Raw genomic sequence first — 19,137 nt, 5'->3', positions numbered from 1 at the left:
TAGGAAGATTTATTTTATAGTCTGTAAAGTATTAACGGTGTGCTGAATTTCAATGTTGTGCTTTGGTCTTGGGCCATAAATAAACAAACAAACCAGATATTTATATTGTACAGGTAGTCCTGGACAAGTTTCTGTTCCTAAGTGAGATATTTGCTAAGTGAGCTTTGCCCCGCTTTACGACCTTTCTCACCACAGTTGTGAAGTGAATCGCAGCAGTTGTTAAATTAATAACACAGTTCTTAAGTGAATTGGCCTTCCCCCATTGACTTTGCTTGTCAGAAGGTCACCAAAGGGAATCAGGTGACGTCCAGGATGCTGCAACCATCCTAAATGTGAGTCAGTTGTCAAGCATCTGAATGTAAATCTTATTTACATTGCGGGGATGCTGTGTGAAAAATGTTCATAAGTCACTTTTCTCAGTTGTAACTTAGAAGGGTCAATAAATGAATCGCTGTAAGCCGAGGGCTACCGTATTTGGATTGGATCTGGCATTTTTATCCACCTGTCGAGCCCTTCCCAAGGACCTGGGATGGGTAGATGTCACTTCTCCTTAAGCTGACGGTCTTTGGCATTTCTCATGCTCTAAGGCAGGGGTCCTCAACCTTGGCAACTTTAAGACTTGTGGACTTCAACTCCCAGAATTTCAGTGTTATGGTTTGGCCTTGGGCCATAAACAAACAAACAAACCAGATATTTATGATTTAGAATTCTGGGAATTGAAGTCCACAAGTCTTAAAGTTGGCAAGGTTGAGGACTTCTGCTCTAAGGGGGGGGGGGGTGAAGGCTGTTGATAAGTTATGAATCAGAAAATCTAGACAATTCACAATCCTTACGGGCATAACATTGGTCAGTTTGGGGCTGGAGGTCCTGCACTTCTGCAGATTCAGTGTCTCGGTCCAATGTCTCCCTAGTTCCATTCTATAGGTCTTGCTTGCGGCACTGTAATTTCTCAAGGCTTAGCAAGGTTTACTAGAAGTAAAAGCGAAATAAAGCTGGCCTTCTGGCACTATTTTAATATGCAGGGTCCATGTTCACTTATTATGAACCCAATTTTATCCAGATTCCACTTCCTGGGAGAAAAAGTATTGGTATATACTTTTATTCACTCGTTTGCATCAATCCAATGTCTTAAGGTGAGGCCGAGAATTAAGAAAATGCCATTAATCTCACATGGCCATTTCCCTTCACAATGCTCCCTTTTAAAAAACAAACAAACAAACAACTTTTTTGACATTACCTGGAGAGGGTTGCTATGTTTCACTAGTCTAGTAAAGCAATTACCGTGCATGAAAATAAAATTGGGTTTTCTCCAAAGGAAAATGAGATGACTTCCAGGTTGGCATTCTGGTTCTGCTTCCACACATAGAAGTTGTGTTGATCCGAAACAGCCCGTCGTGTACCATGAAACCGTGGGTTTGTGTGCAAGTTGGGAAGCTTGGCCGAGTAGCTCAGCCTTTGTTTTTGGGGGGGGGGGGAGAAAAAAGAAATGCAAATTTACAGCAGTTTCTTTGGAGTGTCAGGCGTGAAAAATCAGGATCACAGGTTAAGCTCCAGTTAAAGTAACTAATTAGTTACATTAATTTATTGCTCTTTCATAAGAACAAGGATCCGGTCAACTAATAGCATTAAATTGGCTCTAGATAGGAATCAATGGAATTCAAGAGGGGTTGGACTTTGATTACGTGTGGGAACATAATGATTCTAGGCTGATTCCTCTCTTGACCTCAGCCTGTATTTCTTCAACAGGAGCTTTGAGACAAGAAATTTCTCACTGGAGAGTTCTCCTAGTTTTGGGATTACTTTTTTTGTCTTTTGCAGACAAGGTATCATGAAGCCTTGTCACCATTCCCTTTTCTTCACTGATCCAAAGGACAATTTGGCCAGTGTTTTAGCACAAGAACCTTCTCTCTGGGTGTGTCTTTCTCTCTCTCTCCTCTCTCTCTCCCCCTCTCTTTATCTATCTCTCTCACACATACGCTCACAAACGTAAGAAAAAAAATATAAGGAGGAAGAAAGTGAATAAGAAAGAGGTCTGTTTCCTAGCTGATTTTTTTAAAATGTCCTTTTAGCCAGCTGGAAAGACCGCTGGCTGGCAATATAAGAGGGCAGAACCCAAAGGTGAACATAGTTGTATAATAATGTGAAACTACTGAGGCCCATAACTGGGCAGCAGTACTCAAAATTAGTCTCCCTGTCATTAGTAACATGAACGTTGGGATGAGTTGAGAACTTTGGAGCTATCCAAGGTCCTGCCAGACTTAACTCAAGAACTGCTTCTGATTCAACAAGGTTTCAGTTGTTTGGGTGGGTGGGTTGAAGAAATACGTGAAATGCAAAATAGCAGAGAGAGAAAGGAAAATCTCACTTTCATATGGACGCATTTGTGTGGCATTAAACCTCACATCGTGCAAAATCAATTAAATCATCCCAACGTAATTCTGAAGTCGTCAGAAATGAGAAGCCTGTGTGAAAATTCACAAGCATTTCTGCACCTAATTTAATTTTCATTCATTCATTCTGCAACTTATGTCCCCAACATATACTTTTGAACTCTACTTTTAATTGGGTCTATGACAGAAGAACCAATTGTCTTCCGTATTCAACTGTATGTGTGCATTCATTGGGGATTGGAGCGAGAGATTAAAGATCAAATTGTTATTTTAAAAAACTGGGAATTATTGGGCATCTAGAGTAAAATTGTTTATTTTTTTGGAGAATTCATTTTGCTTAATCCTTTTGGAACTGGGGGATAATATGGAGAAATGAACAATGAAGTGTACTCTGATTGTGAGGTATCTAATAGATAACCACAGGGGTTACATTCCTTGCACCCGCTGTAATTACACTAATTATTGATATGGTGCTAAGGCAGATTGAGTGTGACAACACAGAATGGAATGTTTCTTAGCAACATAAGATCTACCACCAATCAATTTGCCAAGGAGAGCATCGTCTTCTGAAGCTGGGTGGGAATTAGAGAATGTTCTTTGCTATTCTTGAAAGTTCATTGGCTTGGCATGGCTAGACCCAGTCTTTCAAGTGGGTCCACTCAAATGTGAATCAAAGAAACACCATTTTGCTAGAAGTATCCATGCCAAAGATAGAAAAGGGTTTCAGGAGACTGGTCTTGAAAAAGAGGCTGAGAAATAGAATTCTTCACAAATAAATAGGTAAATGGAATTGCATTGGCAGTCTTTCGTATCAAATTTTCTGAGATGGATTTCACGTGCAGGTTGCTTTTCCATGCAAAAAGAGCCAGGGCTACACATCATTTGTGGGGGTTTTTTTCTCTTATATATCAAATTCATTCCTCCCACAATAAGATAATTAATATAAAAGAGAATGAATGATAATAAAAACAGAAGGGTGGAAAGAGAAAATGACTTTTAAAACAGGTTTAATCAAACACATAAGTATATAATCTCTCAACAATGATCCTGACAATCAATTTATGCTTCTAACTTTCATTTTCCTCACAAGAGTTTCTTTTTTCTTTCTTTCTTTCTTTTTCTCTTTCTTTCTTACTTTCAGGCTGATATTCTCACATGTCAGTATTTTTCTTTTTTCTTCCCAGAATTCTTCTGCATTTCTTCTGAGACCCCCAAGGCTATGATCTCCCCTCTGTCCTTAGTTTTGTGCAATTCTTGAAGGAAATAGTTGTTGGAAACACTAAGCATATATAAATACGGCATCTGAACATTATTTTTAATAGCAGCCATATTCATCAAAAACATTTTCCATTTTCACAATAACTATAATTGCTGTTGATTGTTTTGTGTAATACAAAATCCAGTCTTACCATTCAACTAATTACATTTCAATCGATTAGCATGATTAATTCACATCAATTCTGCACATGTTCAGGCATTAATGACTAGACAATCCTTGTGGTAGCTTTCAACTGCTGGGTTCTATAATTCTGTGATGCCGCCTACATCATCACAACCATTTGCAATAACCTTTAGATTGATTTTAATATATTTCCCCACACATTAGGCACAGTTATAGGGATTTTTCTTTGAGAAGAGGCATTTTCTTAACAACTTGGGCGGGTCAGTTCCTTCAAATGAGCAAAATCCATTCTTTCTTTCTTTCTTTCTTTCTTTTGAAATTTTGGAAAGGAATGAAAGCTGAAGTGTCAATTTTCCACACAGAATATCAGTTGGTATGCACCTGTGCTAAGATGATGAACGGCCTTTGCGCCCAAAGATGGGAGGGTGCAAATTGAGGATGTGCAAACAATCAGGGGTAAACGGCATTGCCCTAATAATGAGAGCAAAATGTCCTTCCTAAGCTAGACTTTGGAGAGGGGGAGTTACCCCCTTCAAGGGATCTGATGCATTTGTTAGGGATGACAAGACAAACAACTACATGCATTTTTCTATAATTATGTCAGCCGGGTTAGAGAGGAATAGAAAATGAAGTGAATTCTTAATATCCTCAGAGATCACTTTAGGAAGCAGGTTGTTTTCGTTTCTTGTGTAGCCTTGCTGTCTGCCTTCGCTCTTCCTCTAATGTATCTAGCAAATGCTTTAAACTCTGGGGTGATGCCATGGTGAACACATGGATTGTATCCTCGTTTGAATTGGGTAGTGGGATGGGGTGGGCAGTTGTGCTAGCGTGCAGCTAAATTTCAAAAAACCCTCTGAAAGTCTTTGTTTCTATTTATTCTTTCTATCTTAACAGAATAATAAATTTGGAAGGGACCTTGGATATCTTCTAGTCCAACCCCCTGCTCAAGCAGGAGACCCTATACCAGCGGTTCTCAACCTATGGGTCGCGACCCCATTTGGGGTCGAACGACCATTTTATGGGGGTCGCCAAACAACACGATCCACCATTTTTCCCCCTCAGGGGGCGGCGCCGCGCATGCGCGCCGCGTCCGTGTGACAGGGGTCGCCGTCACACAAAGGTTGAGAACCGCTGCCCTATACCATTCTAGACAAAGGGTTTTCCAATCTCTTCTTAAAAACCTCCAGTGATGGAGCACCACAGGTTAACTGCTCTCACTTTCAGTATAGTTCCCCTTAGTTCTAGAGTAGACTGAACCTCTCCTTGATTAGTTTCCATCCATTGTTTCTCACCCTGCTTTCGGGTGCTTTGGAAAATAGGTTGAGTCCCCTCTTCTCAACCCCTCAACTCAGTGTCTCATCTGAATGCCAAACCTCCTTAGTTCAAGGTCTCCTTCCCCAAATCTTGTGATATTATCATACTTAATGGCGCCCACTTAATAATACCCATAATAGTACCCATTTCCCCTCTGTCAAACTAATTCCGGTTAGCATCTCAACCCCTCCAGCCCCACACAGGAGCGGGTCCAACAGTAAAGCGGATCCCATCAATATCTTATTCCGTTCCCTTTTAATTATTCCAAATGCTACCAAACTCTGCCACCTCCTTCTGGCTGAGTTCTGGATTAGTTAAATTAATGAGCCAGGAGAGAGAGAGAGAGAGAGAGAGAGAGAGAGAGAGAGAGAGAGAGAGAGAGAGAGAGAGAGAGAGAGAGAGAGAGAGAGAGAGAGAGAGAGAGGAAGAAGCTGCATTCTTGATTAAGAAGTGCTGGCTCAGGAAAGACGAAAAGGACAGGCAAGGAAAACTCAAGTTAATTTTATTATTTCAACAGCCCACCCTGTTCTCCCACCCCCAGCATAGTAAATGTCCTGGAAAAATTCCTTGGGCCAGTTCTGTTTGACAAGCCTTTAGCAAACTTAAGAAGAGTTCTCCACTAGCTCTTTTTCCGACTGTGCTTAATTAATCATCATGTATTCTTTTTTCCTGCTCTTTCCACTTGCCATGTTTTCCTTCTCAGGAAAGGATGTTTAGTGTGCTAAATGAATAAAAATGGGCATGGAATGAAGAAATAAAACCCTTCAGGCCTTTTTTTTTTTAAATCATTCCCTTTTCTTAGATCTCTATATTTTTAGCAACCCAAATAGATTCATTAAAGGTTTCCTTTGAAAAGCCAGAGGTTTTGCATAATGGGAGAAGGGGAAAGAGAGAAGGGGAGGACAGGGGAGGGGATGGGATGGGGTAATGATTAAAAGGGGAAGGAAGGAAGGAAGGAAGGGAGGGAGGGAGGGAGGGAGGGAGGGAAGGGAGGTGGGAGGGAGGGAGGGAAGGAAGGAAAGAAGGAAGGAAGGAGAGAAAGAAAGGAAGGAGGGAGAGAGGAAGGAAGGAAGGAAGGAAGGGGAGGAGGGAGGGAGGAAGGGAAGGAAGGAGGAAGGAAGGAAGGGTTTTGAATGGCAGCATTGTTTATTTTCATTTCCATGTAGCCTGCAAATTACATGTTGTTTTTGTAAGCGAATCTTGAAGGCATCTTGGCCTTTGAGAAGAGTGTAATCTACCACCTGATAACAATCAGGGGTCAATCCTGGTTCTGTGAACTTCACAGGCGACCATTCCCACTGAAGCAACAAAGATGGCAATTAAATAAATAGGTTTCGGGCACCTGATTTTTTTCCAGGCCCAACATCCGAATGGTGAACAATTAATAAGAGGAGGAAAAAGAGATTTCCCATCTCAGCCCCTGTTTACAGGCTCATTCTTGACACAAGCATCCCGTTGATTTGGAGGTTAATGCTCGGCTGTTTCAGGTCTTGATCTTCTGTAGCAGCTGAGCCTCCTCACAATGTTCTGTCTTGCACACTTCACAAGTCAACAGAGAGTTTTAACACTGAGGCATTGGAGAGCTGTTGTTGTGACCCAAATGAATACCACCATCTAATTGATTGGACGTTGATGTCAGTGAGTCAATACATAGCCAAAGATCTTATTTCACGGCGGCGTCTCCACAAAATACATACTGATACAAAGAGGGCAGTCTTTAGCCAATTTAGTCTTGTCCAGTCTAGTAAATTTACAATTTCTAAATATTTGATGAATATTTGCACCAAGAGCTCCCATTACAATTGGATTATTGTCTCCCTAATTTGTAATTCTTGATATTTAAATATTTTCTTCCGTTGGTTGAGGTCAGTTTGATGTCTCGAGTTATTTATTAGAATTAGAATTCTTTATGGGCCAAGTGTGGTTGGATCCACAAGGAATTTGTCTCCGGTGCATAAGCTCTCAGTGCACATACAAGTAATAGTGATAAATCGTGATCATAAACAACATAAAAATACGTTCATCATAAACGATAAAATACAATACTTCATAATGAATCATAATGATTTATGATTTATGACTTAGTGATATTGCCACATCAATGAGGGGTGTAGATGTTAGAGACCCCATACTCCCACTTCACAGTCCGTTTCTCTTACTCCCCTCTGGGAGGAGATACAGAAGTATTTCTAACAGGACTATTAGATTCTGTAACAGTTTTGTTCCCTATGCGATTAGGTCTGGTCAATTCGCAAGATTTGTTTTTCTCGCCATGTGTATGTATACATCTGAACCAGACTGTGTTGTTTCTCTGGGCCACATATGTGTGTGCATGTGGGTATATACATAATTGCATTTATTTATTTGTCACGTTTATGCGGTGTATATTGGAGGTGGTTATCCTTTGAGAACTGTATGCAACAAAATCTTATTTTAATGTATGCCGATTAGTGTACATTTAAAGTGACAATAAAGTTATTATTCCAGTCTAGTCTATAGTCTCTGTTCTAATGCCTACTTTGCATTTCTCTTTCCCCTGAAAAGAATGCTTGAAGATGACCTGAAACTTAGCAGTGATGAAGACGATAATGATCAGGTAAGCTTTTTAAGAAATCCCAGATTTCCAAGCTTTGCTTTTTAGTGCTCCAAATGTAGCTTTCCTGACATCAGCATCTACTACAATAATCCCGTATTAAGATTGTCATTTCTGCCAAAATAAATACACTTAATTTTGCATTTTCCTTCATGGTAGGTCTTCTGGACTCTTCGTTATCCAAGAGTCCCTTGGTTGTCCTTGACCTTCTAGGTGACAAACTTCTCCCACTGATTAATGCTCTGTTCCTCTTACAACTCATCAAAAGGAGCTATTCTGAAATCAGTTCTGGATTTTGGATGGGCCCTTATGTGCAAAATGTGATCTCAGAGCCAGAGATAGCCAGCCAGACTATTTTTGTACGGCTCCAGGAGCTCCTTGCAACATAACTGTCAAAAATAATGGCACCCTTCCATTTTGCATAGGAAAACCCAGAATATCATGCTAAATAGAGGGCATAACCAGAAATGCCCCCACACACACACATCGCAAATCCAGAAAAAGGTGGAAAAATAGTAGACAATCCTGTTAGCATTACCAGTTTGCTCTTTTTAATCCTGACTCACCTTCTCAAATTTCCAGCGTGTGTTCTCCCGTTCTGTGAAAAGACTTTTTACACTTCGGGAGGTGTCAAAACAGACAAGATGGCAGATCAAGGGAGCTTGTAACATGAGCATCTCCACTCCTTTGCCAATTTCAATCTCGCCTCTGTGGGTACTACCATCCCTCCTACATTGCAGCCACCCCCTCCATAAGTTTGCAAAGCTGATTTATGGAAAATTAAATACTTGGAAAGTGAAGAAGACTTCAGCAGCAATCGGATGGATACTTTCACGTGTGTTAAGTTCACGATGTGTCCCTTCTATTCAACTTGGGGACTTTAGCACATCTGGTGGATGCTGCGTTGATGTTGTATCAATGCAGCCAGTACCTTTCTGAGGTCCATCCTCCCATGGGGAAAAAATACTGCCTTGCAACATTCTTTGCAGAAATAACTCAACCGTTTCTTGCACATTTTATTGGCTGGGTTAAGAAGTTGTTGTTTTTTCCCCCAGTTAAGTGTAGCAAAATCTAGTGTTTTAAGCAATAAAGGCTTCCCATATTTTCCCTCCTTCTCCCCACTTCTTTGTTCTGCTTTCTGCTTAAGAAACGGCCCTCTTAACCTTTGAAATATGTCTGTGCTTAATTTAAAGCACATTGCTGGATGGTGATGTCTCTTGGACCACAGAAACTTTGATACCCCTCACTTGGTTCGCTTCATTGTTTTCTGCATATTTGGCAGAATGGAGGGTGGGAGTGAATATTTTTTTTAAATAAAAAAAGTCACTGCTCCTCTTCTCTCTCCCTCCTCCATTTTGCTTACATGATCGTCTTTTACACATGTGGCTATCAGATCATATTACATTAAACCTGAATGTTACCATCTACTTGGGATGGTTATTTATCGTTCCTCTGTTTGTTTTGGACAATTGCAAACAAACAAACAAACAAAACAAAAATTATTTAAAACACCGGGAGGCTTTGAAAATGGGAGGTTAAGTGCTGCTTCTCTTTAAATTCTTAGAGGAGGGAATCTCTGCAGCCAACAATGTGTGTGTGTGTGTGTGTGTGTGTGTGTTTAATCCTGCTTAAAAGTTAGCTCTTTGGCAATTAAGACTATCCTTCTTTGAAAAACAAAACCGTCTAAATTTCTCCTTTCAATAACATCCTTTCCTGTTTAACTGCCTCTTCACTCCTATTTAGTTCCTCTCTCTCTCTCTCTCTCTCTCTCTCTCTCTCTCTCTCTCTCTCTCTCAAAAAAAAAGCTGTTTACCTTCCAGACAACACAGGCGTGCGCGCACACACACACACAGGACCCATTCATTGTGTTATCAGTAGAAGCGCTAAGAAGCCATTTCTCAGTTGTGACATCAATAGTGAACACACAAGGAGAACAAGGTCAGCTCCTTAAGGCAATAGCCGGGGCAAATCAGATGGATGAGGGTGAAACCAACTATCAATAACTTTGATAGAGGATTTGAATGCAGAGCTGTTTACTTGCAATTGAGCTTCATTGAAGTCTTAAGGATAATGAGGTCGTTGCTGTAAATAGGATAAATTCCTTTTAAAAGGGGAAGACCTTTTTTCCTTCCGTAATGAGGCTTTGCTAGCAAGGGGCTGAATCGTCTGAAAAAATGTGTTGATTGGATCTCAGAAATTCTTTCTGAGCATGGCAAAGTTCAGCCTGGAAATTTGGGGGAGAGGCAAAAGGTCCCAAATCTTGTGGTTTTCCTAAAAACCCGAATTAGCTGAATTTAAGACCCAGAGGTTTAGATTCCCCACGTAAACCACAGCTATAGATAATAATAATAATAATAATAATAATAATAATAATAATAATAATAATAATAATAATAATAATAATAATAATAATAATAATAATAATAATACCAAGCCTTAAGGACAAATGCAAATAAAGTCAAAATTGAGAAGACAGCAACAGACAGTAAGTGCCGCCTATGCAAAGAAGCTGAAGAAACAGTGGACCACTTGGTAAGCTGTTGCAAGAAGATTGCACAGACTGACTACAAGCAGCAGCATGACAAAGTAGCAACAATGGTGCATTGGAAGATCTGCAAAAAAATATCATTTGCCTGTAAGCAAAAACTGGTGGGATCATAAAATAGAGAAAGTCATAGAAAATGATAAAATTAAACTGCTCTGGGACTTCAGAATTCAAACAGACAAGCACCTGCAACATAACACCCCAGACTTAACAATTGTCGATAAGAAAGACAAAAAAGTCTGGATAGTGGACACGGCAGTGCCTGGAGACAGCAGAACAGACGAGAAAGAACTGGAGAAGATAACAAAATACAAAGACCTACAAATAGAAATAGAAAGACTGTGGCAAAAGCAAGCAAGGGTAGTACCAATAGTAATAGGCTCCTTGGGTGCAATCCCAAAACAACTGGAGCACCACTTGAACACCATTGGCATTGACAAATTCGCTATTAGTCAATTGCAAAAGGCGGCCTTACTAGGAACTGCTTCCATCCTGCAACGATACCTGTAATACCATCAAACATCCACATCTGCCTATCGCAGGTCCTGGGTAAGGACTCGATAGGTAGAAAAAATGCCAAATCCAGTCTGAACATCTGGCTGACTGTGCGATGATCCATAATAAAGTTGGAAGGGACCTTGAAGGTCATCGAGTCCAACCCCCTGCTCAGGCAGGAACCCTTAAAGACTTAAAAGACTTAAAAACACGTCCTAAATAAGCCATGGAGATCTTCATAATTAAAATGGCCCTCTTTAAATAAATGGTTTGATCAGATTCAAACTGGAAGCTAGCAGCAAGCTCGTCAAGATGGATTCTTTCGTTACACTATATCAGAAAAGGATTTATTAAGTTTTACCCTGAGAAGTTGTATGAATTTTTACCTTGGCGGTATATAAGCCATGGTTTTGGAATGTAGGGCATTTGAATGCAATCCATTAAGCAAATCAGGGATCACCATGATAGAACATAGAATAATAGAGTTGGAAAGGACCTGAGAGATCTTCTAGTCCAACCCCCTGCTCGAGCTGGAGACCCTACACCATTTCAAGTTGTTGTCTAGTCTCTTCTTGAAAGCCTCCAGTGAGGAAGCACCCACAACTTCTGAAGGGAAGCTGTTCCATTGGTTAGTTGTCCTCACTCTTAGGAATTTTCTCCTTAGTTCTAGATTGCTTCTCTCCTTGGTTAGTTTCCAACCGTTATTTCTCATCTTGCTTTTTGGTGCTTTGGAAAATAGTTTGACCCCCTCATCTTTGTAGTTTGAATCCAGCCAGTGAATTAGACGGCAACCTTTGCTGTAAAATGTGCTCTGGAGGAAGATACCTGGAGTTGCTTACAAGGAAGAAAGTAAAGATACGAAGCAAAATGTTCTCTGTGGTTTGATACTGAGATGATAGAGACAAGGAATTGACTTTATCAGAGGAAGAAGAATGCTCAGGGCCATTTGCATGTCATTTCCCAGTGATTTCTTACAGCCTAGCAGAACAGAAATAGAATAGAACAGAACAGAACAGAACAGAGTAGAATAGAATAGAATAGAATAGAATAGAATAGAATAGAATAGAATAGAATAGAATAGAATAGAATAGAATAGAATAGAATAGAATAGAGTTGGAAGGGACCTTGGAGGTCTTCTAGTCCAGCCCCTTGTTCAGGCAGGAAACCCTATACCATTTTAGACAAATGGTTGTCCAATCTCTTCTTAAAAGCCTGCAGTGTTGGAACACCCAACACAAGGTCTCTCCTTAATTAGTTTCCACCGTTGCTTCTTGTCCTGCCCTCAGGTGCTTTGGAGAATAGCTTGACTCCCTCTTCTTTGGGGCAGCCCCTGAGATAAACATGCAGTTGCCTTTAAAGAAAATAAAAAAATAAAACCAGAAACAAAACAAAAAGTCCCTATCCCTTCATATGAATGTTATAACCAAAGCTTTTTATGTCAATAACACCCAGCAAAGCTCTCTCTCTCTCTCTCTCTCTCTCTCTCTCTCTCTCTCTCTCTCTCTCGCTCTCTCTCTTCATTTCTCACTCAGCAATGTCACTTTTTCTCCCCTTTACTCACTGGAGAATTCTCTATTGATTGAAAGAAAGAGAGGCAGGACTGCTCTGAATTCCCCAGAGAAGTTCAATAAAGTAGACCTTGATCATAAAGGAGAATCTAAGGGCAACTAGTGAGAGTCAACTCTAGAGCGCCAGAGTTTGCTGATAACAGAAGATTATTTTAACTGGTGGCTCTTTTTTCTGGCCAGCAGTATAACGGACGCACAAACACAGCTGCCAAATGCCAGGGTCTTCAGAAATACATTCCCACTTGGGTTGTTCCCTTGTCCTCTTCAGATGAGCTTATCTACTCCTTCTCTGAAAAGGTTTCACATTAGAACCAGGAGTCGGGATAAGCTATGCGTCACCTTGAGAAGCCGACAGAAATGGCACAAAATATCAGCCAAAGAAAGAATCCGCAGAGGTCAGGCTTAGAAGCTGAGAGTGGAGGACCAGAAGAAGACTTGGGATGGGTGAAGCAGTTAATCATCATCCAGGCTTCGAGAGCTTTGATGGGAAAGGGGTCAACCAGGATTGGAACCAAGAGCTCATTCATTGAAGCAATATTGCCTCTATATCTGAACATTAGTGACAATGACAAAGATGTATGATTTGGGGGTTATGGGTGACCATAAGCAGGGATTTTAGTTACTCTGGAACAAGGAGAGTGGCTAGTGGTCCTAAATATCTCCAACTTGAAAAGTCTGTAAATAAGATCATCCTTTGCTAAAATTTGTTGTTGTTAATTGCGAAGTCGTGTCCGACCCATCACGACCCATGGACAATGTTCATGCTAAAATTAGACATTGTAAAAATCAGTAGATTATCCCCATATAGAATTGTTTGTTCCTATTCAGCAAGCGGAGCTGTGGAACATAAAGGTTTCAGTTTAGGATATTTGGAAGATGCCAAGTTCAGTAAGGGACACAGATTAACCAAAAGAAGGCTGAAATAGAGGCACTAAGGCAGTCCCTACATTCCAATGACTAGCTACAATATCTATCTGTCTGTCTGTCCGTCTGTCTAGCTATCTAGCTATCTATCTTTCTATCTACAGTGTCGATAGATAGATAGATAGATAGATAGATAGATAGATAGATAGATAGATAAGTTAGATAGATCTTCTGTCTGTCTAGCTATCTAACTAACTATCTAGCTAGCTATCAGTCATCTAGCTGTCTCTATCTCTTTATCTCTATGAAAGAAGCTTCAAATGAGATCCTTTGGGGACGCAAGGCTAAGGGCCTCCATCTGGTGGCACAGTGTTAGCAGTGCTAAGGAAGGTCTGCCTTTCCCTCCCCCCCTTCCCTCTCCCCCCCCCCTCCCTAGTTTTCTGCAGAGGCAGACTCTTGTTTCCCTCTCAGCCCTTCCTGCAATCTTTGTGGACAGCCTGGGTGCTCTCTGTTAACAAAGCCAGAGACGAATAGAAAACACTCAGAAACACTGATGAGAAGCACGTCGCCCAGGTGGAAAATTTGGATTCCGAACGTTTTGCAGAAGATGCCATTAACGAGCTCCCCCCCCTCTCTCTCTGTATATATATATATATATATATGCATGAAAGGCATCAACATGGAAATCTCCAACCGCTTAAACAGTTTGATAGAGTCTCGCCTTTGCGCCATCCATGCCCCCAGCGGTGTTGCTTAGCAACATTTTAATTCAAGAAGAATGGAAGGAGATGAAAATCCCTGTACAGAGAAACAGAAATAAGAAGGCCGTTGATAGATGATCTGAGTTGTTTCTTCTAATATACTGTGAAGATCACCAAGTCTTTTCATGAATGATAAATGGACTGTATACAGATCAATGGATCCCAGCAATAATAATGATGATGATGATGATGATGATGATGATGATGATGTTTTAGTTTAAATAAATTAAAAAAAATAAACTTGAAATCAGGTTCAATAACTAAAGCAGCGGGGAAAGCCCTGGATTGTTCGTCATTTAGAAAATTCGGAGTGTGTTTTTCTCAGAAGGGCTTAACAGGAAGAAACTGATCTGAATATTTGACCATCCTGTGCCCTTTTTTTAATCTGCCGGCTAATAAAAACAGCCTGGGGGGGGGGGTTGGGGAAAGCTGGCCTGCTCTGCTGATATTTATAGTTTTCCTGATCTTGTTTAAGGCCAACAAGAGTGAAGTTAATATTAATTTCATTGCTGTGGAAATTGCAAACCAAGTGAATTGGTTTGGATCAGCATGTTGCCCTTTGTGGAGCTAACAGAACAATCAAAGAAATGCTTTTGCATCCAATTCTCCTTGGATTCAGATTTATTCATATAAATCATTTATATATATACACATATATACACACACAATCATATCTCTATCTATACACACACACAAACATACATAAATATATACACATTCCTTCCTTTCTTTCTTCCTACCTACGTACTTACCTATCTATCTACATACATACATATATATACTATATACTATATACACATATATCGTATAGGCATATATATACGAAATGTATATACATGTATATGTATCTGTATGTATGTGTGTGTATGGATAAATAGAGAGATGAGAGAGAGAAGGAAGGAAGATTAACTAAAGCAGTGATGACAAACCTTTTAGAGACCGAGTGCCCAAACTGCAACCCAAAAACCACTTATGCATCGTTGAGTGCCGGGTGGGCATGGCCCATTGGGTGGGCGTGGCTGCGGTGGTAACGGCAGACTAGGTGGGACTAAAAAGTTCAATCAATCAATTCCAACTTTGCAAGATCTTTTTTTTCCCCGCGAGAAGTTGAAATTAACTGATTGATTGAACCTTTTCTTTTTTACACGGTGGCGGAGGCCTAAAGCGAAAAGATTTTATAAAACGCAGCTGAAGGCCTAGGACTGGGGCAATGGCGCGCGCACCCACAGAGATGGCTCTGAGACAGACAGACAGATAGACAGACAGACAGACAGACAGACAGATACAGCTTAATGAAATAGATAAACTGTGTCTTCTATTAAGGCTTGAATTCAGCTTAATTTATGGCTGCTAGATCCATCACCAGGATGATTTCCTGTTCTCTGAAATAGATGGTCTTCTTTACCACCCACCACTTTCCAAAAGGTTACTCTTGCTAAGGTTTGCTAACTGTTCTCTCACTTTTCCTTCTTTCTTCTCCTTCTTCTCCTTCTTCTTCTTCTTTTTAATTCATAGACCGCAGAGAAGACAAAGCCTCGAAACATTCCTGCAAAGTAAGTGATTTTTTTAAAACTTATTGAAAAAGGAGAAGCAGGGTGGAAATCAAGTTTATCAAATTTCAGGAAAAGGGAGCCAATCAAAATCCCACAGCCAGGCACTTGATGGGCATCTTAGGCTATTCTGTGGTTGTTGCAATAAAAAGAGTGGCGATGGCTGGTAAAAACACTTGTCAACAAGAATAACCCTAGTTTATGACTCTCTCATGGATGGCATGCCCCAATCTTGCCTGGTTTGCATAAATTAATATGTGGCACCCACCAATGTCAATGATATTAGATGGGATACCTGTGATCAGCTGCTGAATAATAGTAATAAACATGCACATCTGCCTATCCCAGGCCCTTGGAAAGGACTCGATAAGTAGACAGAAGTGCCAAATCCAGTTTAAACATCTGGTTGATTGTGCAACTGAACCAGGAATAATTAGGCTGTAGGGAGTCCTAGAAGAAGAGCTAGGAAACTGCTATGCACAAGTTTAAAGGCATTCCTTGCTGTGCTCTATTTCTAAAATTTGGAGCGGTGATTGATTGATTGATTACATGCCATCAAATTGGTGTTGGCTCTTAGTGGTTGCACAAGTAGATTTTCTCCAGGACAATTTGTCCCCAATGAGTTCTTCCTATCGCTACTGTAATTGAGTCAATCCATTTTGATGTTGGTCATCCTCTTCTCTTCTGTTTTCCCAACATTATAAACTTCTCCAGAGAGTTTGGTGTGACAATTTGACCCTTGTCATTTGTGTCTCAAACGATATTCTTGGAAGTAAGGCCCAGACTTCCATGGAGATTGTCCTACCTTCAGTATAGAGTAGAGTAGGAATAGAATAGAATAGAATAGAATAGAATAGAATAGAATAGAATAGAATAGAATAGAATAGAATAGAATAGAATAGAATAGAATAGAATAGAATATGGAATGGAATAAGAATAGAATGGAATGGAATGGAATAAGAATAGAATAGAATAGAATAGAATAGAATAGAATAGAATAGAATAGAATAGAATAGAATAGAATAGAATAGAATACTTTATTGGCCAACTGTGTTTGGACATACAAGGAATTTGTCTCTACTACATAAGCTCTCATTGTACATACAAACAACAAAGTAATATAATCATAAGATACCAATAAGTGAAGGTAGTAGAAAAGATGACAAGGATAATAGTAATTTAAGTTGGAAAAGCTCCATCTGAAATCTTGACTTCCTGATTCCCCCCCCCCCCCCGGTGCATTCTGTGAATTGAATCTTAGCAACTCAAAGATTTCTCTATTCCTACCTGAAACTGTTGTGCTTTTCCCAAAACTTTTTTTTTATGAGCAACAACCAGCAGAAGGAAGCTTTGCTGGGCTGGGTTTGGTGATAGTTTTTTTGTTTGTTTGTTTTTCCCTTTGTTTTTGAAAAGACTGACATTTCTATTATTCCCCAACACGATCAGAGATTCCCCTTGAATATTAATGTGCCTGAGCTTCCACTTGGCAGCATTTAGTCACTTCCAGTGTCACTGCGAGTGACGGATGTTCATATTCCTCTTAACATATGTGACTGATCACATACATTTTAAAAACGGAGCTCTCTTATGAAGACATATGGGCTGCGATGCTTCTTGCCATTGCGAATGGCTGTTGGCTAAAAGCCGCACAGTCACAACTGGAGCTGAACTTAACTGCGGTTGACATCTGCTACAAGATGGGGATGGGGAGGAGAGATGAAAGAAAGGTTCTCTGTTGTTAATACTAAAAAGGGGAGGACAACAATTCCTTGCTCTTACGCATTTGCTGACTCGGTGGCTTTCTGCTGACGTTACGTTTTGCACGTTGTTTGTCACCAGAAGCTTGTGGTTTTTCAACATGGAAGAGGCTCTTCAGCGAAGACATGAAGGAAGCTGTTGCGAATTGAATTTATGTCAAAACATGAGGTGGTTAACTTTCCAACCCATCTGCACACCTCCATCTGAAATTGGGATGCTGCTGGTGTTTTGCATCCCATTCAGCGTTTTTCGGGGAAGTAGAGAATACCTTTCTCCCCCACACACAGTCTTGCAAACCTTGCTTTTGAATGCGTTTAGCAAGAGTAGATTAAAAAGCACTGATGATGTTGCCTAGTTTGGGTCATGAAACGTCTGCAAGAAAAAAAAACCAAGCTCAGAGAACATTCAGGGCCTTTTATGTCTAACGTCTCAGTTGCTTTGGCGATTGGCTGGCTGGTCACTGTGTTTGTTTTCTGAATTACAGTTCAGTTGGAGACATTTCCTAACTCTTAAGGGCAGTTCAGCAAAAGAATTAGAGGCCTAGGAAAGAGGTGGGATTCTCAACCCTGAATGAGTTCACACAGAAGCTAGACCACCATCTGTCAAGGATGCTTTAATTGGCGTGCCTGTGTTGAACAGAAGGTTGGCCTCAGTTGCTTGAATTGCTCCTCCCCAACACTAGGAGTTAATGTTTTCAGGATTTTACTGTGTATTTCAGTGATTGTTGGCAGAACATTGTCATACCATAAGCTTCCCAGCAGCATGCTAGAAGTGGAAGACTATTTTCTGATAGCTGGCGTTTCGTACCTTGTGATGAGACAATCCTCAGTGTGAGGAAATATTTATGCAAACTTTTAGATGACTTCCTCCTCCTCCTCTTCCTCCTCCTCCTCCTCCTCTTCCTCCTCCTCCTCCTCCTTCTCCTCCTCCTCCTCCTCCTCCTCTTCTTCTTCTTCTTCTTCTTCTCTTTCCTTTCCTCCTCCTCCTCCTCCTTCTTCTCCTTCTCCTTCTCCTTCTTTTTCTCCTCCTTCTCCTCCTTCTCCTTTCTCCTTTAAATATCTCAGTATTAGGTCCATAAACCAACTACTATGATTCTTCTCATCTCTGATTGTACTAGATATAGATAAATGATAGATTAGATAGATAGATAGATAGATAGATAGATAGATAGATAGATAGATAGATAGATAGATAGATAGATAGATAGATAGATAGATAGATAGATGGTTGGATGGATGGATGGATGGATGGATAGATAGATAGATAGATAGATAGATAGATAGATAGATAGATAGATAGATAGATAGATAGATAGATAGATAGATAGATAGATAGATAGATAGAGATAGCTATCTAGCTAGCTAGAGAGAGAGATGAGATGTAATACATATACATGCACGTGGCATTTATGTAAATGTTCTATCATTTGCCTCCTCTTTCGTTGCTTCCTTCCACTCCTGGGGTCAATTAATGTGAAAGAAAGAGAAGAAGTCGCTAAATGTTTCAGCAGATAATAGCACTGCAAGGTTAATTTTCCTTCATGCAGCATTTCCAGCGGCTGAATTGCCTCTTATCCTCCCGCCAGGATTGCTCCTATTCTAGCAATAATTGAGGCTGATTTTATTGGAAAATCACCTCTGGATGAGAATATACTCTGGAGGAAACCCTGTATGGGTACAGATAGGCTGATTGGTGCCAGAGCCACATTAGGCTGGCCAGCCCGTCTTCAGTTCCCAATCTGTCTGTGCATTCATGCAACAAATTCATTAGCTACCATTCTGGCTGGGTAGAAGAGCATATTTGGAATATTTGCTTTCAAATTGTTTTTATAGCCTCCCCCCAATTTGTCAGATGGGAAAAAAATTAAAAAGTGCAATTGCCTTTAGTAACCTGACAA

The 19,137-nt window shown here is 40.3% G+C and overlaps 1 protein-coding gene across 4 annotated transcripts in view; it reads left to right on the top strand.

Annotated features, from left to right (window-relative positions):
• AFF2 (AF4/FMR2 family member 2) overlaps positions 1–19,137 on the top strand; it is a 216,356-nt gene that overhangs the window by 148,467 nt on the left and 48,752 nt on the right. For all 4 annotated transcript variants that reach the window (XM_039354705.1, XM_039354706.1, XM_039354703.1 and 1 more), the window contains exons 8-9: positions 7,651–7,702; positions 15,448–15,485. In XM_039354705.1, coding sequence (XP_039210639.1) covers positions 7,651–7,702; positions 15,448–15,485 — 90 coding nt within the window. The remainder of the gene's footprint in view (positions 1–7,650; positions 7,703–15,447; positions 15,486–19,137) is intronic.

This window comes from Crotalus tigris, unplaced genomic scaffold (assembly GCF_016545835.1).
Source record: "Crotalus tigris isolate CLP2741 ecotype Arizona unplaced genomic scaffold, ASM1654583v1 scf7180000018585.330925593:3314079, whole genome shotgun sequence".
Classification (NCBI taxonomy): Eukaryota; Metazoa; Chordata; class Lepidosauria; order Squamata; family Viperidae; genus Crotalus; species Crotalus tigris.
This window is presented reverse-complemented; position numbering and strand designations above follow the sequence as displayed.